Source organism: Pectinophora gossypiella, chromosome 23 (assembly GCF_024362695.1).
Source record: "Pectinophora gossypiella chromosome 23, ilPecGoss1.1, whole genome shotgun sequence".
NCBI lineage: Eukaryota > Metazoa > Arthropoda > Insecta > Lepidoptera > Gelechiidae > Pectinophora > Pectinophora gossypiella.
The window spans coordinates 9,814,722-9,837,229 of record NC_065426.1 but is presented as its reverse complement, the minus strand read 5'-3'; the positions used below and the strand labels follow the sequence as shown (position 1 = coordinate 9,837,229).

Sequence of the window (22,508 nt, the reverse complement as noted above, 5' to 3'; positions counted from 1 at the left end):
AAAAGTGTCGAAAGGTTTCACTGGGTTCGAGACCGACCCGGGATTCAAACCTGTGACACTACGAAGGAAGTCGAGCGTTCTCCGAACAATAAAGTCCTCTGAAACATAATAATCCACCTTACAAATCACTACATAGTATAAAACAAAGTCGCTTTTTCTGTCCCTATATCCCTATGTACGCTTAAATCTTTAAAACTACGCAACGGATTTTGATGCGGTTTTTCTTAATAAATAGATTAATTCAAGAGGAAGGTCCCCGATACCGACCCCGCCGGCGTGGTCGACGATTTCCCTCATTCAGCGCTTATCGCTATCGACCCACTAGGGTCGATTAATTCTTTCAAATATTTTTCCTCTCAGACGACGCCCTGAGCCGAGGTTCGCGCCCAACTGGGCACCCTCAGGCCTGTTGTCTTAAACGTTGTACCGGGTGAGAGCCTTCAGCGCTCCCCATTTGTCCGGCCAAGTAGTTAATGCCATCTGCGGCAAATCTACAATAAGTCACGTCAAAAAAAAAAAAAAAACTAGAGGAAGGTTTATATATATTATATATATAGTAACATCCATTAAATAGTGGAGAAATACTGTTATTTTTAAGGTTTTTAATGTGATGTCGTAAATAATTTCATTTTTTCCTCAGCATTGCACCCGAGCGATGCCGGGGCGGGTCGCTAGTAAAAAATAAAGCAGGGACGAACGTGGGTTAAGTGTTTGACAGCCAAGCAAAGTTCAGTCGAATTGTATAATTGGATTCAATAGGCTAGTTTCCAACTAGTCAAATCAGTTACTTTTTACTAAACGTCAAAACACGAAATTACTATGGAATTTGTATGAAAAAGCACTCTGTGACGTCATAGAAAAACGTGACAAAATGTCGGACTTATTATTACGTTTTTCTTGATTAAAATTCATAAATAAGTTTATTTAGAAAAAAGAAAATGTTTTTCGTTAGTTTTAGATGTGTCTTTATTTAGTAATCAGAATTTCATAATTTATCTTGAACCTAGTACACGACCCAATTTTGCTTGGCTGTCAATTACTCCAACCCACGTTTATCCCTGGTTTATTTTTTTATTTGTAAGGTGGAATCTAATCTAATCTAGCCTACAAGATCCCACTGCTGGGCAAAGGCCTCCCCTTCCTCTTTCCATTTTTCGCGGTCCTGTGCGTACTCCGGCCAGTCCCTCCGGCAAGCGTCCAAGTCGTCACGCTATCTCTTTCGATGTCTGCCACGACGCCTGTACCCGTCATGAGGCACCCAATGCGAAGAAGGAAGGAATGGAAGGTGGAATAAGTATAAATATTTATTCCATGGCGGAGGAGCTCGGTGGCGCAGCGGTAAACGCGCTCGGTCTGCGATTGTTGAAGTTAAGCAACTTTCGCAAAGGCCGGTCATAGGATGGGTGACCACAAAAAAAACGTTTTCATCTCGAGCTCCTCCGTGCTTCGGAAGGCTTAACGTGTTAAGCCGTTAGTCCAGGCTGCATTAGCAGTCGTTAATAACCATCAATCCGCACTGGGCCCGCGTGATGGTTTAAGGCCCGTTCTCCCTATCCATCCATAGGGAAGGCCCGTGCCCCAGCAGTGGGGACGTTAATGGGCTGATGATGATTTATTCCATTGTAAGTAAATTAGATATTTATGGCATAGCAACGTGAGGTAAAAGATAACCTCCGTGAACAATAAGAAAGAATATTTATAACGATAATTCAAAAAATAATAATTAAATGTGTCTTTGTCAAGGTTATCTGCTTTCCAATTTCTTTTCGATTAGATAGGGTTACTATGAAATGAATATGAATATGTGGTATTTATAAAGGGTGTTAGTGACATCGTAACGAAAACTTAACTTGATATCAAGTAGAATTTGCTGTCGAAAAATTCCACTTGATATCAACTCAGAATCATGGTCTGAATCATCCCTCTCAGAATACTTTTACGATGTCACTAACACCCTGTATATAGTGGTATGTGTGTGTGTCTGTATGTGAATATGTGGTAGAAGTGAAGCTACAAGGAAAGAGGAAGGGGAAGACCAAGAAGAGCTTACATGGAACAGATTAAAGAGAAGGTGAACGTCGTGTCTTATATGGAAGTGAAAGAATTGGCCTTTGACAGACAAGAATGGAGAATGCTACACCGACAAGAGCGTGAATCTTAAATTAATGGTGATGACGTCAAAAAGATTTAAATAGGTAAATTTCGGTGGCCGTGAACTAATCGAAAAAAATTGCATTTTAAAGGGCTGAGGGCCACTAAGATATCTCGCACCATCTAAATGTTTTGCTAGGGCCGCCACTGCGGATGAGACGTTAGTTATGTAAAACTTGACGAATATTGTCAATCCAAAGTGTATAAAGATATTTTTGAGTTTGAAAACAGCCGACATAGCGATAACCATAGTGTCAAAACAGTCATCATAGCGTCAAAACAGCTAGCATAGTAAAGTTACGTTAAGTCGGGTACGTACGCCCGAATCAACTCCATTATTGGTGCGCAAAGAGTTCTTAATACAGGGTGTTAGTGACATCATAACGAATTCTGAGGGGGATGATTCAGACTATGCATGATTCTGAGTTGATATAAAGTGGAATTTCCTGTCTCAAAATTCATGAAAATTTTAGCGTTTTTTAAAATTATTTTCATTATCAGATATCAATCCGGGATCATGGTGCAAATCATCCCTCAAAGTATTCGTTACGATGTCACTAACGCTAATTTCTTATTGCAATAATGATGTTATTAAGTAAGTACTTGTTATTCCAATCACTAAGATAAGATAATAATTATTTGATAAAAGTTCGTAGGGGGCAACAGTGCAAAAACATGTTTATCTCAAGTGTTTGCGATGAAAATATTGTTTAATAAAGGGTGTTTATTAATAACAGGGTAACAGCTAGCGTGTTACCCGCGACTTCGAGCGCTTGAAACCTTAGATTAAATCAAAGTACTTACTCTTCTCTTGTGTGAGTTGTGAGGTGGATTACCAACCCCATCAACCCTGGTGTCAAGGTTACTACTACTTATAGAAGTTTCATACAAACTTTACCACCACTTTTTACCCCCTTGGGGGTTGAATTTCGCAAAATCCCGTCTTAGTGGGCATCTTATGTCCTAAAAGGAACCTCATGCAGAGAGTCCTAGCACTTGTAGTTTCTGAGATTTCGTGATGAGTGAGTCAGTCAGTCAGTCAGTGACCTTTCGCTGTTATATATTTTGTATTAGGCAAATACTTGTATCTGTGAAATGCGTAGTATGATAGTAGTCTACGCATTTAACATTTTACGTAGTAGATTTTCATAATCTAAGACGTCAAATGTTGCTTTTCTTGTTTTATGATATTGCTCATGTGTGTTGCGCGAATGAATGTCGAATTTGTTTTCGAATTCATTGGATCATAAATGATTATCCCGCGCTCAGCGGTGAAGGAAAACATCGTGAGGAAGGTCTAAGGAACATAGTCCACCACGCTGCTCTACTGGAGTAGGTAAGCTTATGCTTACCTGTACTGTTTTCTTTGTATGTGACTCGTTAAGTGGTTGGATATTAGCAGTAAAACACGTCCATCAATCCGCAGTGAAGCAGCGTAGTGGAGTATGCTCCATACTCCCTCCGGTTGATTGAGGGGAAGCGTGTGCCCAGCAGTGGGTATGTTATAGAGATTACTCTAAGAATGATTTCGTCCAGCTGACTTAAGTGCAAGAGAGACAGTGAATAGTATTATGGAGATAGACATACGTGCGTGTGCACATATTTATGTCTGTTGAATAGGAAGAAGAAACCTAGAAGGACGTACATTGACCAAATTGGAGATTTCCTTAGTACCATCAAATCTGAATCTGTGACCCGGTGAGGACATATCAATTTGTGATCCCGAGTTTGGTTAGGACATCACAGTCATCACCTGATTGTCCGAAAGTAAGATGATCCGTGCTTCGGAAGGCACGTTAAGCCGTTGGTCCCGGTTAGGTACTACTTACTGATGTAAGTATGTAGTCATTACATGAGCCATGTCAGGGGCCTTTGGCAGCTCAGTAATAACCCTGACACCAGATAAGACCTGACACCTGAAACGATAAGAAGCAGAAATCTGAATGGGCGTTCATCATACTTACACCCGTATGAAACTATTGATGAATGTGGAGGAAGCAAAAGAAGTCAAATCTAATCAATTTATTTGCGAGAACACAAGAAGAAGCAAGAAGAGAAGAATAATAAAAGAGGAGTGAAAAGTGTATCGAAGCAAACGGAATTCCATAGTCTCTGCTTACCCCGCTGGGAAAAAGGCGTTAGTTTAGGTTTGTAAGTTGAATAGGTACCTATATAAAGTATGACAAAATCGCGATGCAAAACACAGCAGCTGTCCGATAAGGAAGTGCATTGATAACACGCAACCGGAATGCGATGTTATTATCATAAATAGGTAAGTAAGTAGGTAGGCAATTACTCATCATCATGAATTTTAGAGCCACGCTCTAGTCGGTGTAGCATTTTCCATTCCAATCTATCAAAGGCCAACTCCTTGACTTCCCTATAAAACACGACGTTAACCTTTTCTTTAATCTGTTCCATGTAAGCTCTTCTTGGTCTTCCCCTTCCTCTCTTTCCTTCTATGATGTTTTTAATAAATTCGTCGTGTCTTATTAGGTGTCCAATCATCTTGCCTCTTCCAATCACTAAGCAATTACTAAGTTACTTATTTTACTTTTAATAGTAACTCCAGTTCATAAGAGCCGTGGTTCAGTTGGTAAAACGCTTGCCTCTCACTTTGAGGTCGCAGGTTCGAATCCAGCACAGGCCTAAACCAATGATTGTCGAATTTATTTCGAATTCATAAATGATTATCACGTGCTCAGCGGTGAAGGAACACATCGTGAGGTAACTCACATTCCCGAGATGCATTTTCGGAGGTTTGTGACCTAAGAGCCGAAACACATAACCGCGTTGCGACGCCGCAACGCTGAAATCGGCAGTTTGCGTTACGGCGTTGCGGCGGCGGCGCGAAAAAATACGTTTTATTGTCGTATGGGTAACCAGTTCCTCGTGATTTTTTATTCTTCTTTGCGAGTCGATGGCGATCGAAACTAAATTTTTGCTGACCAATAATGGCCCACGCTTACGGCATTGTCAGTGGCTTCGTAAAGGTCTTTAATAGTGCAGGTGTTAGGGCACTTAGGACAGCACAAAAGGTGAGCCATAGTTTGTGGTGATACTCCACACTCGCAATCTAAGGTTCTCCGCACGACCGGTTTGGCACTATGCTACAGCGCCGGTGAGTACGCTGCTCCTGTTTGGAGCCGTTCTACTCATGCAAAGGAGGTTAGTACAGCTTTGAACGACACGTGTCGCATTATTACAGGCTGTCTGAAACCAACACCGGTTCATATGCTGTACCCTCTTGCCGGAATAGCACCCCCTGAAATCCGACGGGAGGTTGCTGGCGCTGTAGAACGGACAAAAATGATAAAGGACAGCCGCCATCCGATGCATGGTGATTTTTTATTGTGGATAGACGTGTTTCCGCCATGGATCATCGTAAGAAACTTATTGCTTATGACGTCATAACGCTGCAATACGCGTCACGTCGCGGCATCGCGGCGTCGCAACGCGGTTATATGTTTCGGCTCTAACCTGTACCTATTTTAAAACGTCCACGATGTATATGCGTGGGGGATTAGTGGCATTGATAAAAAAATATATGTCCGATAAGCAACACTCTAATATCATCTGTGAATGAATGAACGCTTATCTTCGGTACCAGAGTAAAGACACCGATACCGACCCCGCCGGCGTGGTCGATGATTTCCTTCAATCAGCGCTTATCGCTATCGACCCACTAGGGTCGATTAATTCTTTCAAATATTTTTCCACTCAGACGACGCCCTGAGCCGAGGTTCGCGCCCAACTGGGCACCCTCAGGCCTGTTGTCTTAAACAATCGTTGTATCGGGTGAGAGCCTTCAGCGCTCCCCATTTATCCGGCCAAATAGTTAATGCCATCTGCGGCAAATCTACAATAAGTCACGTCAAAAAAAACACCAGAGTAAAAGGTAGTCACTAAAGTAACAGCATCACGCCTGTATCCCCCGAGGGGTAGGCAGAGGTGTATAATAGTTAATAGATCACGGCCATATCACACTATGCCCATTCAGATGGATACTAATACTTTCTAATCAATAAATGATCACGCGTCGATCATTATACCTACTTGTTTATCGCATGCCAGGCGGCTTAACCCGATATAAATATAACTAAGTATAATCTCTGTAATGGCAATAGTAAGATGTTTACATGATTTGTTGCCAACTTGCATAACATATAATTATAACATACATAACATAAACAGCCTATATACGTCGCACAGCTGGGTACGGTCACGAGTACTAACATGTATACACTCTGAAACCATGTCACATTAACTTTTCTGACAAATAAAACCGTCGAAATTAAATGTCAAATAAGATATTCAATCTATGCCGTCAGACGTTTAATAGGACATTGCAGGCTTGAATCACCTGATTGTCCGAAAAAGTAAGATGATTCCGTGCTTCGGAGGGCACGTTAAGCCGTTGGTCCCGGCTATTAGCCGTAAAAACACCTCCACCAACCCGCAGTGGAGCAGCGTGGTGGAGTATGCACCATGCCCACTACGGTTGATTGAGGGGAGGCCCGTACAGTCATGAGCAATATAATGTACCCACTTTAGGACTCTGTCGCACTAACATATTTGACATTTAGTGAGACTTCAGTTCAATTTGTCAAAAAAGTTAATGTGATATGGTACCAAAGTGCATACATATTAATGCTCGTGACCGTACTATTAAATTAAATTGTATAAACTTGTTCCTGCACCTACCTAAAGATTACCTGGAAGAAATTACTGCATGGGTGATAAGACCGCGTTGTGTATTATATTTTATTTTTAGATAAGATCTTGTGGTCTTTACACAAACATGAAAAGCCTATAAGTATACGTCTCACTGCTGGGCACAGGCCTCCTCTCCATCAACCGGAGGGGGTATGGAGCATACTCCACCACGCTGCTCCACTGCGGGTTGGTGGAGGTATTTTTACGGCTAATAGCCGGGATCCGGGCCCTCCGAAGCACGGATCATCTTACATCTTTCTTTCGCAAGGTAAGTAGGTATATCTACCTACTTATGTTTAAAGACGTGACGCGACCCACTTTTCAAATTACAATTAGTTATCAGAAATTTAATAGTATTTACTTACCAATCTATCACGCAGCGACGTCGTGATTAAAACTATTAGAGAAATTAATGATTCACTGTGGATTTGGAAACTTTTGGATGATAAAACGCGAGTATTAACCCGAGCACCTTATGATAAGTAGATAAAAATCTATTTCAATAACTAGGATAGTGAAGAATCCTGTAGGATATTACGGATTGCGGTCTAAATCGCATAAGTCGTAATAAAACACGCCCGAAATAAAAACTTGTATTGTGAAAGAAGAAAATTCCACTTGATATTAACTCAGAATCATGGTTTGAATCAATCCCCTTTGTATTTGTTACGATGTCACTAACAATCTGTATTACCCAGGCGAAGTTGGGTTGAATAACTAGTAAAATTATAAAGGAAACAAATTAAATTATGGTAATAATATTAAGATATTTGACCTATAGAGTGTATCATCTCATCACATCAACGGCCTCCGTGGTCCAGTGGCTGAGCGTTAGGCTCACGGTCCGGAGGTCTCGGGTTCGAATCCCGGTGGGGACAAATCACAAAACTCACTTTGTGATCCCTAGTTTGGTTAGGACATTACAGGCTGATCACCTGATTGTCCGAAAATAAGATCCGTGCCTCGAAAGGCACGTTAAGCCGTTGGTCCCGGTTACTACTTACTGATGTAAGTTAGTAGTCGTTACATGAGTCATATCAGGGCCCTTTGCCGGCTCAATAGTAACCCTGACCGGGGTTGATGAGGTTGGTAATTCACCTCACAACCCACACGAGAGAAGAAGAAAACATCAGTTTCCAGATAAAAAGCTACAATAATAAAAACAAACTAAAATAGTATGCTTCGTAAGAGATTTACTGGCTTATTACGGTCAAATTGGTCAAAATGTTATCACAAAATGGTCATTTAATACCACGTTTACTTAAAAATTACGAAGTCGATGGTAATTGTTAGGTGTTGTACGTACATTGAATGCTAATATTTGCTTCTATGTCGGACAGGAAACCAATAAAAAACAAAGAATGCGTTTTAAAATGGTATTTTTTTTATTATATAATACAAAAACAAATTAACAATATAGTTAAAATAACACCGCTAGGTGCTCGGTGGCGCAGCGGTAAACGCGCTCGGTCTGCGATTGTTGAAGTTAAGCAACTTTCGCAAAGGCCGGTCATAGGATGGGTGACCACAAAAAAAAAGTTTTCATCTCGAGCTCCTCCGTGCTTCGGAAGGCACGTTAAGCCGTTGGTCCCGGCTGCATTAGCAGTCGTTAATAACCACCAATCCGCACTGGGCCCGCGTGGTGGTTTAAGGCCCGATCTCCCTATCCATCCATAGGGAAGGCCCGTGCCCCAGCAGTGGGGACGTTAATGGGCTGGTGATAATGATAATAACACCGCTAAACTTCACATGGGCTTGTCTTGGCGCTATAATCTACGAATATAAACTTACGTCTAGTCCTTAGATACCGTTACCACACCCCGGACACTTCGACTTCATACAAATAACCTCGTTTTACACACACTACACTTTGACATTATCGTACACGCGCATCTATCTGTGTGACTTCTGACGCCATACGATTAAAGTCTAAACTATTTTCGAGGGGGGTGCGGTAAACCTAGCTCAGACGCTGGTGGGAAGCGAAGAGTTGCCGTTCATTCTATGCCGTTACAAACGTATTGAAACAAGGAAGACGCCTAAACTGTTAAGGAGTAATGGAGTGAGTGTGGACTCTGTCTCGCTCGCGCTTATGTAGAAGAAGAACGCAATAAGGTGGTACACGCTAAAAACGAGATTTTTGTATGGAATGGTACTAACAGGATATAATATAATTATGATAGGGCTAACAGTTACCTTTTGGTTCCGACTACCTCGAAAGTGATAACAGGCGTCATTGTCTGTCAAATACTATTCCATACAAAGATAAAACTAAAATACCACGCAGCTCAAAACAATCAATGTACGTTAAACCATCCCAAACAATCGTTTTCCCGCCATTGTTGACAGAGTGGATCATCATTTCATAATGGCGGTATGTAATCAGCTGTTCTGGTGCACCAATGTTTTGCTGCGTCAAGCATTCGTTCGCCGGCCCGCGGGAAAGCAAGACGTTGGCAAAGGTGTTGCGTTACACAGCCAGTGCCAAAACAAAATAAATAGGTATTCTGCCAGTGAAAATAAATACTAAAATGAAGTTGTTTATTAGTTTGGTGGTTTGTTTACTGAGTGTTAGTTTCGTGGTATGTGGTGAGGTAAGTGCTTTTTCTTTTTTTAATACCCTCAGTATTTTTAACCCTATTTTTTAAATCGTATTTTTTTAAGCATGTACCTAAGTGGGTTCAGATTTTATAAAATGAAGTAAACTTATTATAATGAGATAATTTCCAGGCTTCACCAAAAAAATATCGATGGCGTTAATATAAATTTGCCTTTGTTTAACCTTCTAATTTCATGGATAACAGACATATTTATCTTTGTTTTTTGGGTATAAATGAATGATGACCCTTTTTATTACACCCAGACACATACATATTCCACCCAGTATTATTCTGATCAAAATAAATAGAAGCAATAAAGGTAGCATAGGTACCTAATTCTATAAATAATTTGATTCAAATATCAAGCAACAATGATTTTTATATATTATGCTTTTGAGTTCTGCCTTTACATTATATTTTTGAATAATTATGTACCCGAGTAATGAAAAATAGGTAATCATCATGATAAATCAGGACAGTGCCATCTTCTTTTTTTTTTGGAGAACGTAGTAAGGAAAGGCGTTATTATCCATCACTAAAACCATCGCGTTCTTGTTTTTATTTTAAAATAATTAGGTAGTTACTGCGTAATATACATTTTTTATTTTTACTTCGAACTTTTTTCCCGGTAAAAAAGTTGTTAGTTTATTATTCACAAGTCTATCAAAAAAATGGTAGGTCAAAAAGGTATGTAAAAACATTACAGATATATAATTTGATTTCTAAGGTAAAATACGTAAGTAAACATGTCCCCCTAACTGGGCCATTAGAGATACCATTTTCCTATAAATAGCATAAATATTATAGTTTATCATAACTTGATACTTTACGTAAATTAATTACCATTTAAAACCTTCGTTCAGTCACTTCTAATTATTTTTGGTTGGATTAATATAATTATTATATTTGCAACCACTTAAGTATATTGTTTATTATAAGTAGGTACCTATACATATAGGTACAACGGTAAAAATCTTAAAAATAAAATAAAATAAAATGTACTTAATTAAGTAGTTAGTACTTACTGTAATTTGTAATATCTATAGTACGGTAAACATGTTTTGTAGCTTTTACAGTTTTAGCTTTAGTGGCAAACTGATTTCTGTCAAAAAACCCGTAAAAAAATATTATTTACAGTAGGTGTCATTATCAAAGAAATAAATAAAATATTTTTTGCTAAAATGACAAATCATTTTAGCAACACAGTGTAATTTACATAGTAAAAGTTAAACTTGTAGAAAGCTAATTTAATATTGTTTTATTCTTGATATTCAAAATCGCTATTAACAAAAAAAATAAATAAAAAAAAATAAGATTTTGATATATTTTGATTTTTAGCATAGAGCAACACGGACCTCCGCTTTTCGACAGACCTCGGTTTTTAGAGAATAGGCCTACAGAACTATAGCTTTTGTTTTTTTCCATACTTACTTCATGCAACAGAATCTTATCTTCCTGCCTACCTACCAAAATCACGCATCGCCCGCGTGCTATTTTCTTTCTCTTTTTAACTGCATCGAGTGCATCGTATCTTTTGTCCTTGTCTGAGGGGTCCCAATTTCTTTGTTCCATTATAATCCCATGAGCTACCGGAGCTTGGTCACGTAGGCAAATGTTTTTGGAAAAGAATTAACAGTTCAATGCGTCTTTCTAGTATAAAGTAGACATGAATCTTTTTTATTCTAGAACAAAAAGCTAGTCAAATTTTTTGACAGGTATTGACGACAAAAAAAAAGAAAATACATTGTGCTCAGGAGTTGTGGCTATTACAAACCTGATACGTCTCTTTCAAAGAGAAAAAAAAAACACAAATAAGTGATAAGTAGGTACCTACTTCGCTGCCTTAAAGATTTATTAAAAAATGTGAAGTGTTTTCCCATTTATCTTTACTTACATTAAGAAGACATTTCAAAAAATATAAGTACCTATATTATTTCTATGTGTCCGCTTGGAACCAGTACCAAACTGAAGACGTGACCTAAGGGTCTTTGTAACCAGGCCAAAAAATTCCAAAAAAAGGTACCTACTTAGGCTGCGGATTGAGGCTGTATATTGACGACTTATACCTCTGCCCGTCCTGAAAGAGATACGGGCTTCTTTCAACTTCAGAAACAGTATTTTCCTCCACAGTTCTACTAGTTGGGCCAACTAATCGGCTAGTTGGCCACACCTGTAGTCTGCCCATCTCTAATTTTGATTTTCTATTATATCATTGCCAAATTAAAAGATGAAAAATCACAAATAACTTTTTTTTAAATCACATTCCAATGTAGGTAACACGGTAGTTTCCAACTAGTCAAATCAATTACTTTTTACTAAACGTCAAAACACGAAATTACTATGGAATTTGTATGAAAAAGCACACTGTGTCATAGAAAAACGTGATAAAGTGTCGGACTTATTACGTTTTACTTGATTAAAATTCATAAATAAGTTAAATAATGTTTTGTAAATGATTTTCGTTACTTTTAGATCGCTGTCTTTATTTAGTAATCAGAATTTCATAGTTTATCTAGAACCTAGTACAGAACCCAATTTTGGTTAATCAAAACCCCGCAATAAACACACTAATTTCAATCCTGGTAAAATTCTGTTTCAATTTTATCCGGATTGAAATTAATTGCAAGAAATCGCGGAAAAAAAAACACAAGAAAAACGTTTTTGTTGAAGGAAATCACATCAAGTGTGGTTTTTCAGTGTTTTCACTATAAGGCGATGATATATGAATATACAAGTTTTCTACATACATACGTAAGATCACGCCTATTTCCCTTTGGGATAGGCAGAGACCACGGAATTACAATTCTGACACTCCACTTTCGCTTCTTTCACTCTTCTGTTTGTTTCAGAGTATATACAAAGCGGCCGTAGTGTGTACTAAGGACTTCAATGACCCGGCTGCAATAAATGAAGCTGCTAAATTGGTAAGTCTACCATCAATTTCATATTTTATTGGGACATGCATACATACATAAACTCACGCCCATAATCCCTAATGGGGTGGGCAGAGCCACAAGTAATCAAAGACAACTCGCAGCCACTGTTGATATGATGACCTAGGTTAAACAGGCCACACCGAAGCAATAGGGTATTTGACTGGATCAAAGATAAATTACAAAATGCTAATCTACAATTTGCCTCGGTTCTGGCCTACGTGGTCCAGTAGTTGAGTTTTGGCTCACGATCCCGAGATCCCGGGTTCGAATCCTGGTGGGGGAAGTATTCAAGTTCTAACTGGATATTAGAAAAAATAACGGCATCCTGAGGGCGTTGGTGGACCGGTGGGACTCGCCTTTTCTTAAGATGTGGATAGGCCGCCATACCGCATAGAACCACTTCGTTTTTATTTATTGATTTTTAATTTTAAATTGTTTATTTTGTAATTTGAATTAGATTTTTACTATTTTAATTGTTTGTGGTATCTTTTTTAATGTATGGATTTTTAAATCAGAAATAAACGATATAATATATTATTATTATTAGAAAAAATATAAAAGATGCTAGGATACTTTTACGTTTACGATTATTAATATTTATTTCCGGTGTTCAAAGTTCGAAGAACCATCCAGTTAATGATAAGTCGTATGTGATAGCGAAAACAATAGTTCGTCATTTTACGTTTGCCATTGTGTTATTCAAATGTTTCTTGCATTATTAGAGTATGTGCTACGAAAGAAGTCCCGCGGATTTCAATGGAACTAAATAAAAAGTCTTTATAATTATATGCAGACACTGCGACGCCAGCGCCGCGACCGTGGGACTTCAGTCGTGGCGCGGACTCTATATTATTTTTTAAACACATGACCTTCCTAATTTTTATTTTATTTCCAGAACGTGGATATTTTGGTCCTCCCATCTCCAAGACTTGACTCTCATTTCAATGGATTGGATAATTATGATGAGGTATGTTGGACTTTCAACATTGCATTTGTTAAGTAGATTAGGTATCTACTTGCGTAAAAAAATATAATAACACAGAATGTTTAGTATTAACATAGAAAAATAAAATAACATAGGTATTACCTACTTCTTTGTAACAGCGGTAACAGCATAGAGAAAAACTGCGAGTCCCTCGTCATACTAGAAGAGTTGCCACAGTGGCATGCGCCATGCGTACGGTCACGAGCATTAATATGTATATGTCGTGGCCAGATCATAGAATTGATCATTTCATGATATGCTCGATCATTTCATGAAATGGTCATATTTCATGAAATAAAATATCATTCGTTGGCCACATCATGATGTAGTTTGGCCAGATCAATGAACACAAGAAGTTTAACGATATGAGAAACTAAATGCATGATTATTTCATGATATGGCCAAACGTTGGCAATCATATCGTAAAATTAGTAACATTGTCCACCGATAGGGGCGCTGGTGTCGATTATATTTAAAACTCGATTCATATTATAATCGATGAATCAATGTTATTGTTCAATTTTCCATATCGAATAGGTACATAATTTTGAATCTAAGAAATTAATCGAATACTCGCGTTTTTATTATTACACCACATAGCATGGACACCGCCTACATTATCGATATGGCTAAACGTTGATTGATATTGATATATCATTAGTGATAGTCTAACTATTATAACTTTAAGTACTTATGTTAGCACGTAGTACTAATCGCTCGTCACGGTCATGTCTAGTGTTGCCGATAATCGACTGTATATCGATTATTTTCTACGCCCCTCTAATCTAATATCGTTATGCCTATCAATATATCGATTATAATCTAATAATTGTTAGATACCTACTATCGATTGTAAAATAATTACAATGCTATAGAGTCGATTGAATTGCAAAAATAAAATAATTGATAGTATTGCAACTATTTTACAATCGATTATATCTAACAATTATTTATTGGTTTACTTACAGTCATCTTACACAGTGTATTCTTAGGGTAACATCAACTGTATATAAAGCTAAGTGTAGAGACTAATTACAAGTAAACACAGCATGCAAAATAACAAACACAAGATTAATATGTAGGTAGGTAGGTACAAAGTGACTAACCTAACCTAAGACAAAGACACAGATCTGTTTTCGCATAATCTAAAAATTAAACATTACAAAAAAATATATTTCTAAGTCTATGAATACTGCTGATATTTATTATTCGATTATAAACGATATAAATGTATCATTTCCAATATCGATTATATTAACCTTTCGCTATTTTTACGGCGGACTATGAAACTATGTAGTCACAAGACCTACCGACAAAAACTTTTAATTTATTATTATTATCATTATTGTTACGTTGGAACTAACTAGCGATGGGCGTTATTAACCATAACTGGTTATATATGCAGTTACGAGCTCGAACAGTGATCACTCGTTTTCCACTACAACAAAAACTAGTGATATTCATAACGCCATTTAAACGATCGAAATAGGCATCAGTCTTCAATAACTCTTTTAATCACAACGCCATAAAGTTAAATCGAATTCACTCTTATGTTTAAGGCATAGCGTCGATGTTTGGCTACTTTCACTACTCACGCAAAATCACTGGTTTTACAATATTCGTAATGACAAGATGAAAACGACGTTTTACATTGACCACCTTAACCAAACGATTTTACGTTACAATTATCACGTTTGCTTCAGAACGTTGTGAAAATAACTAGTTATAAAAATCACTAGTTAAGAAACTAGTTATTGGAAATCACATAACGCTTACGTTACGTTATCTCAAAAACCGATAACGACCCATCGCTAGAACTAACTCTCGTTATAGTCGTTTATTCTTGTGAAAATTTCTATACCGCGTTCTAAAAAACAACTTGCGCCATCTAGTTAGAAACCTGGGGAATTAAAAATTATTAGTACTTGAGGAATAGGCTAGCTAGTATGCTACGGCGGCTACAGGTTTCGACCGCACTCCAGGTTAGTGTTGCCCGATAATCGACTGAATAATTAACAATCGATAATTTACCCCTAAAAAATCTTAATATCGATATTGAATATTCTATATCGATTTATAAAATAATAATTGTTTAATATAATCGATAGTATTTTTTTTAACTTATTATCAATGGCATAGGTACTCGTGTATTTTCTAGAATACGTAACACTATAATGGCTGGCTATGTATTATCATAGGACCTGCCGTCAAAAATCATAGTAAAACCGAGGGATTTTTTACTGCTTATTTTTCCCACTTTAACAGTATCAGTATCGAGTAGTCATGTTTTCTTGTGAGATATTCGATACCGCGTTCTAAATTAGAACTAGCGCCACCTAGTTAAAAACTTGGAGAATTAAAAAAACAGTTTATATCAAAAAGTGGAATATAATACTTTACCATGTCTGTTCTCTTCCATGCAATTTGGATTTTGAGTGCTTCATGTTCTAGTATAGATGTCGCTACGTGTATCAATTTGAGATACCTATTCATAAAAAAATGCTGGTGACGCGGTTTGGTGAATATTTTTTGATCCAGAAAAATTACCTTTTGCAACATTTGATGGATTTTAGGTATTTTATGCTTAAAAATGTATTTAAAAAAGGAAATAATATATACGGCTTGTTATTAATACCTTTAATTATATATAGATGGCGTGGCATGCGCAATGCAATTATTTACATTCTGTCCCACTTTGCATAGAAATAGGCGCCATCTAGCGACGGTATTGTGGTATTATTATAACCTCACTGGTTTTATGTTAGCACGTAGTTCCAATGGTTTGCCTCTGTCGCCACTGTCGCCCATAAAGAGAGAAGGAAACAGATTATTATTATCCATCAGATAACAAAATCCATCGCAAGCGCAGCCAAGCAAGCTGGTGTGTACGTGGTGGTCCATCTGATGGAGAAGACTCGCTGCCAGAATCGGGACGAGCTGGTTAGAAGCAACCTGGTCTTCGATAGGAACGGCGCTATTGTTGCTGTGTAAGTACAATACATTATTTATTTATAGTCAAGGTACACCGAGTTCCCAAAAAAAATATGCATCTGTTGCATGTGGGCGGAACTAGCTGGCGAACTAGTTGGGTCCGCCACATGTAGATGGCGCTGTAACACGTTGCCTTTGTTTAACCTTCTAATTTCACGATCAGACATACGCATCCTTTATCTTTGTTTTTGGGTATAAATGATGACACTTGTTATTACCTATACCCAGGCACGACACATCCTCCACCCATTATTTTGCTGATCAAAGTAAAGGGCAGCAATATGGGTAGCAACACAATTCTGTGCATATCTGATTCAAACATCAAACAACCATTATTTTTATATGTGCCTAAGCCCGAGGGATGAAAAAATAAACGTTAAAGGTATACAGCGCCATCTCATAGCTGTGTTTGCAAATTGTTTTTTTTTACCCGACTGTCCGAAGCAAACAAAAAAACGGAGAGTTATGTGCTTGACCGCTATGTATGTGTTTATGTATATATCCTAACTTCTAAATAGCTTATCCGAATTTAATAAATGGGGTGTTACTACGAGTAGAAGTAAAAGCTCTGTAAAAGTCCAGAAGCCAATGTTGTAAAGTCCATTAGCATAGTGTTGTATCAGTCGAGACTAGGTCGATCGATTCTGTATTGTTCGAAAGAAAGATAATCCGTGTTTCGGAAGGCACATTAATCCGTTGGTCCCGGTTACTACTTACTGATGTAAGTATGTAGTCGTTACAAGAGCCATGTCAGGGATCTTTGTCGGCTCAATAATAACCCTGACACCAGGGTTGATGAGGTTGGTAATCCACCTTACAAGCCACACGATAAGAAGAAGTAGACTTTGATAATATTTCCATGTTCGAATGTTCTTTATACGAACATGAACGAATGAAGTAAGGATTCGTGTGAAGTAGTGCGTTAATTAGAACTAGTTTCTGAAGTGTTAATGAGGACTGCTCAGTGCAACATAATTTGCGTTACTATGTCAAACATGCTTATGATTCTTGTATTGTTGTTTTATACCTACTTGAATGTTAGTTATTCTTTATTAGCATAGCACGAAAATAAACAGACCAACTAATAAGTACATGAACACTGAACACTGTCACCTGTATTTATATTACTCATGTTTAAGCAAATAAATCTTTATATTATCTCTCTAACTCTATCTCTACCCCTACCCCTACCCCTACCCCTACCCCTACCCCTACCCCTACCCCTACCCCTACCCCTACCCCTACCCCTACCCCTACCCCTACCCCTACCCCTACCCCTACCCCTACCACTACCCCTATCCCTATACCTAGCCCTATACCTAGCCCTATCCCTATCCCTATCCCTATCCCTATCCCTATCCCTATCCCTATCCCTATCCCTATCCCTATCCCTATCCCTATCCCTATCCCTATCCCTATCCCTATCCCTATCCCTATCCCTATCCCTATCCCTATCCCTATCCCTATCCCTATCCCTATCCCTATCCCTATCCCTATCCCTATCCCTATCCCTATCCCTATCCCTATCCCTATCCCTATCCCTATCTCTATCTTTATCTTTATATCTGACGTTTATCGGTTATCATCTAATATTCTTAGGGAGAATATACAGGATGTTAGTGACACCGTAACGAATACTGAGGGGGATGATTCTGAGTTAATACGGAAAATCGGGATTTGGATTTAGAGTGCATCATGTTCTAGTATAGTTAATTTCTCGGCGGGAAATAGGCTATGAGTAATGTATGTATGTAGGAATGGTAGGCTGAATGAAACGTAACGCAAAGGTGTGTGAAAGAGAGAGCGACGAGTGAGCAAGAGAGAGGAGGGAATTGCGGAATGACAGGGAAATGGCGGACGGTTGTTTTTAAAGAGGAAAACGTAGAAGACTATAAAAGGTTAAAAATAAACAATGGTAAAGAAAGAATAATCGTTTCCCTTATGCCCTATCCCACATGTATGCATAGATACCTATGTATGATACGTAAGACGCCTATTTCGTACTTTTAGTGTACCTACCTAAATAAACTTCAGGATATGTGCCCGGTTAATGGCAATAGGCTCCCCCCCCCCCCCCCTATTACATATAATAAATATATGGGACTTAAACTAGTAATATGTGTAGACAGGTGGGGGTGTAGATGCTGTTATGTTATTTACAAAAAAAAAATCATTTCCAGATACAGAAAACCAATCAATATCGAGGCTAACTGCTCAATGTCGAAAGCAATACCGACATTCGCCACCGACTTCGGAACCACCTTCGTACTCTTGATGGAAGATGACCTGGTACTCCGGAACCCTGAGGAGTTTAGAGCCAAGAACTTCATAGTTGCTGGGCCTTTGGATACCGAGATACCGTTCTTGAATGGTAAGCCTTTAAATTATTCTTCTTCTATACTCACCAACCTCATCAACCCTGGTGTCAGGGTTATTATTAGTCGCTGAAGCCCCTGACGTGGCCCATGTAACGACTTCGTACTTACATTAGTAAGTAGTAACCGGGACCAGCATGTTTTAAGACGGCAATACGGCTCATCTATCACGTTGGTCTAATAGAAAGTTTGGTGAGGTGTGGGTACTTAGTTCATCTTGTCATGGATGTACCTCTGACTTTCATTGGGGTATAGTCGTCAGCTTATGTTATGTTATCAAGACAATATTGTCCTTGTGACTCCAGGCCGTGAGTTCGCGTCATCCTGGGCGTTTGTGACTGGTGCCAATCTGGTGACGTCATCAGGCATATACGCCGGCAGAGCTGGCTTGGTGACAGGATCCGGGAAGATGGTTGTTGCTGATCTTAAAAAGAATGGACGACCAGGTAAGCAAATGGAAAAAAGAAAATAAAGTGGGTTGGATTGGTGGAATTTTCCATCGCAAAAGTATGGATTTGAAAATAATTAATAAAAAGAATCATGAATTTAGCGATGGAAAATTCCACTTGATATTAACTCAGAATCATGAGCTGTACCATCCCCCTCAGTATTCTTTACAGTAACATTCACACCCTGTATTTATTATTCCAGACCAACACGCTTCCCCCATCATCACGCCTACAAAGCTGAACTCCCTACCCGGAGAAGACCTTGGTCAGTACATCATCAGGCCTTTGAACCTTGAAGCCAGTATCCGGGGCTACTCCGAGACCGTCTGCCATGGCCAGTTCTGCTGCGATTTCTATGTGAAGACCAGTTATATTGGTGAGTATGACCAGCTATGTTGGTGTCTGCGCTCCCCAAGACTATGAATTCATGCTTGTTTCGTTAGGGGTACGTACGTCCTAAGCAAGATAAGATGAACTAAGTATCCACACCTCACCGAGCTTTCTGTTAAATGTGATAGGTGGCGAGCCGTATCGCCGTCTATAATGGTCGAGCCAACTATGTTAGTGAAAACTGCACTTAAGATAAATTAATAACTCATTAGTGGTGTGGACCGTACCGTTTTTATTTATTCTATGCCGTACTAACGTTTATGGTTGGATGGAAAAGGTCTCTTTGACCAAACAAGCGTTCAATGGAATATAAAACTGCCTATTTCTCCCACCAGGTGTTGATTGTTCTTAAATTTTGACACTTCTCCATACTATTTGACAAACATTTATTGTTTTGGTTACATTTTCACAACCTTTGCGCAAAGTTTAACTGCAAAAACATAGTGTTATATCACACTACACTATGCAAAATTCATGAAAATTTTGGGGTTTTTTTTTTAATTATTTTCCGTTCCATATTTTTGCGACGGAAAATTCCACTTGATATCATCTCAGAATCATGGTCTAAATCATCCCTCGTTTTCGTTACGATGTCACTAACACCTGTATATACGGATGGGCCTATTTAGTATACATAATGTATACAGATTTACGTTAGGTATAAATGTTATGTCATTTAAAGAAAGTATTTCTTGTTGCAGGTTCTCAAAATGAGGTGAGCTACGGCCTGGCAGTATTCGACGGTGTGCGACGCTTCGCCAGGGATCACCACATTGGCACCCAAAGCTGCTCGATCTTCGCCTGTGCTGGGCTTTACAAGAGGAGCTGTATTCTCGGGTGCGTGTTTTGTAAAATGTTTTTTTATAATACAGGTGTTAGTGACACCGTAACGAAAACTTTGAGGGATAATTCAGACTAGAGTTTTCCGTCGCAAAAGTATGGAACTGAAAATAATAAAAATAATACACTAAAATTTCCAAGAGTATTCCGATGGGAAATTCTACTTGATATCAACTCAGAATGATGGTCTGAATTAACCCCCTCAGTATTCGTTATGATGTCATTAACACCCTGGGGGGTTAAAATGGCTACATCGAAGCAATTAATGTAAGAAAGCAATATTGCAATTTGACATTTACGCATATAAAAAAAAGTAAGTGCGCAATGCAAACTGTTGTCAAAATAGCAATATTACTTCAGACCCGCACGATTGTGTCATCTCGGATGTAAAGGGCTAGGCCACGGTTTCGGTCGGGGTCGTGTTCGGATTTGCATCAAGTTCTTGTAATAATCCAAAAAATATTTCCTTTTCAGACCAAACAATAGCACGAACACACACTTCGAGAAGATTACCATCTCTGGCAGTTTCACCAGGACCAATGCCGCTCAGTTCCCGACAGTCTCTTCCACTAGTGACGTTCAGAAGATCACCTTTGACACTAATACAGTGAAAGACACAAATAAAGTCACTATTAACGTAGAAAACGGAAGGAATTTAATAAGGTTTGGCATTTTCGGTAGAGTATATTCCAAAGACTTTGATCGTAAAGGGAATAGCACCAATAATGCTATGGAAAATCACTATGATTATTTCTTCACTGAAGATTTCCAAGAGTTCTTCGATTATTTGTGGATTAGAATAAGAATTATGATTTTCATCGTTTCTATTTATGTTTTGGAAATGTTGTAAAGTCTTCTGTTATGTCATTAATTATTTGTGTTAGGGAGAAGTTATCACAGATGTGATGTCCCTAATTAGTGGTAGGCGTACCCCTTAAGGGTAGCTGCGCACCTTGAAGGGGTAACTCTAACTTCTCGAGAAGCTGGACGCGTTCACCCATTCATTTTCTTAGCCTTTTATAATTTTGATTATTAAAGTTACGCGAGTTTGAATTACGTCTTCGAGCAACAGAAAGTAATTGGGAAACTGCTGATATAAAGCGTAGATTTAACAATAAGTATGTATTTTTATATCAAACCAAATCTATTTATTTGCGTGATACAAAGTCTATCGTTCTATAGGGCTAGTTTACCTGAATTGAATTGAGTGAGTGATTGAGTGTATGTCCGTATACACAACAGGACCCTTCGTCTGATTCGATCGACAACCAGAGTTTCACTTTCGTAATATTTAGTACCTTCCGAGTAGTGTAAGAAAAATAATAGTACTTTTACAGTTAAACAAAAAACTTGAATTAATTTCCAGCAGGACCCTCCGTGGTTTGAAGGTCTTCAGACCATTGGTGTATATCCATGTATAGCGGTGCATTAGTACCTTCAGATTATCTTCGTTTTCTTTTAAAACAAATATTAGTTTATAAGAAATAAATCTACAAAATTTTTATACTGCCAGCAGGACCCTTTTTTGTTTTGGTGCTTTCAGTCCAGACATTCATATTTCCTAGCAGCAGTATATTAGTACTTTTCAAAAAAATATCGCTTGATTAAAAAAAAATGTATTAAAAAGTAATAAGACTGATTCTTTATCAGAGAAAATATTCTAACACTTTTATTTATGTGATGCAACCAATGATCTACTATGATCTTTATTAACCCACGCTGAACAACGTTTGATTGACAATTTCTATTGGTAATTGTAATTTTGATTGGTAATTGTAATTTTGATTGATAATTCCTAATGTAAATTTTTGTAAATATAATTTATTTTTTGTTATAATTTTCATTGTGTTTTCCTTTTTGACGATATTAAACTACGTACCTACCTAATATAACATGAAAACTGATTTTTATTTCATTGGTTGCATGCATCACATAAATAAAAGTGTTAGAATATTTTCTCTGATAAAGAATCAGTCTTATTACTTTTTAATACATTTTTTTTTAATTAAGCGATATTTTTTTGAAAAGTACTAATATACTGCTGCTAGGAAATATGAATGTCTGGACTGAAAGCA

The 22,508-nt window shown here is 38.1% G+C and overlaps 1 protein-coding gene across 1 annotated transcript; it reads left to right on the top strand.

The window, feature by feature from the left end:
* The first annotated feature begins 9,275 nt into the window (after positions 1-9,275).
* LOC126377554 (vanin-like protein 3) lies at positions 9,276-21,650 on the top strand. The gene is made up of 9 exons (XM_050025350.1): positions 9,276-9,461; positions 12,317-12,391; positions 13,299-13,370; positions 16,233-16,375; positions 18,560-18,750; positions 19,060-19,200; positions 19,406-19,579; positions 20,295-20,430; positions 20,908-21,650. The coding sequence occupies exons 1-9, from the start codon at positions 9,399-9,401 to the stop codon at positions 21,281-21,283; spliced, it is 1,371 nt and encodes a 456-aa protein (XP_049881307.1). The 5' UTR covers positions 9,276-9,398; the 3' UTR covers positions 21,284-21,650.
* The last annotated feature ends 858 nt before the right edge of the window (positions 21,651-22,508 follow it).

What these genes read in the sequence shown, in the direction of transcription:
- LOC126377554 (XM_050025350.1), top strand. Translation starts at nt 9,399, where the DNA reads ATGAAGTTGTTTATTAGTTTGGTGGTTTGTTTACTGAGTGTTAGTTTC. An exon ending in TAAATGAAGCTGCTAAATTG is followed by an intron (nt 12,392 to 13,298) that starts GTAAGTCTACCA and finishes TTTTATTTCCAG; the next exon opens with AACGTGGATATTTTGGTCCT. An exon ending in AACGGCGCTATTGTTGCTGT is followed by an intron (nt 16,376 to 18,559) that starts GTAAGTACAATA and finishes AATCATTTCCAG; the next exon opens with ATACAGAAAACCAATCAATA.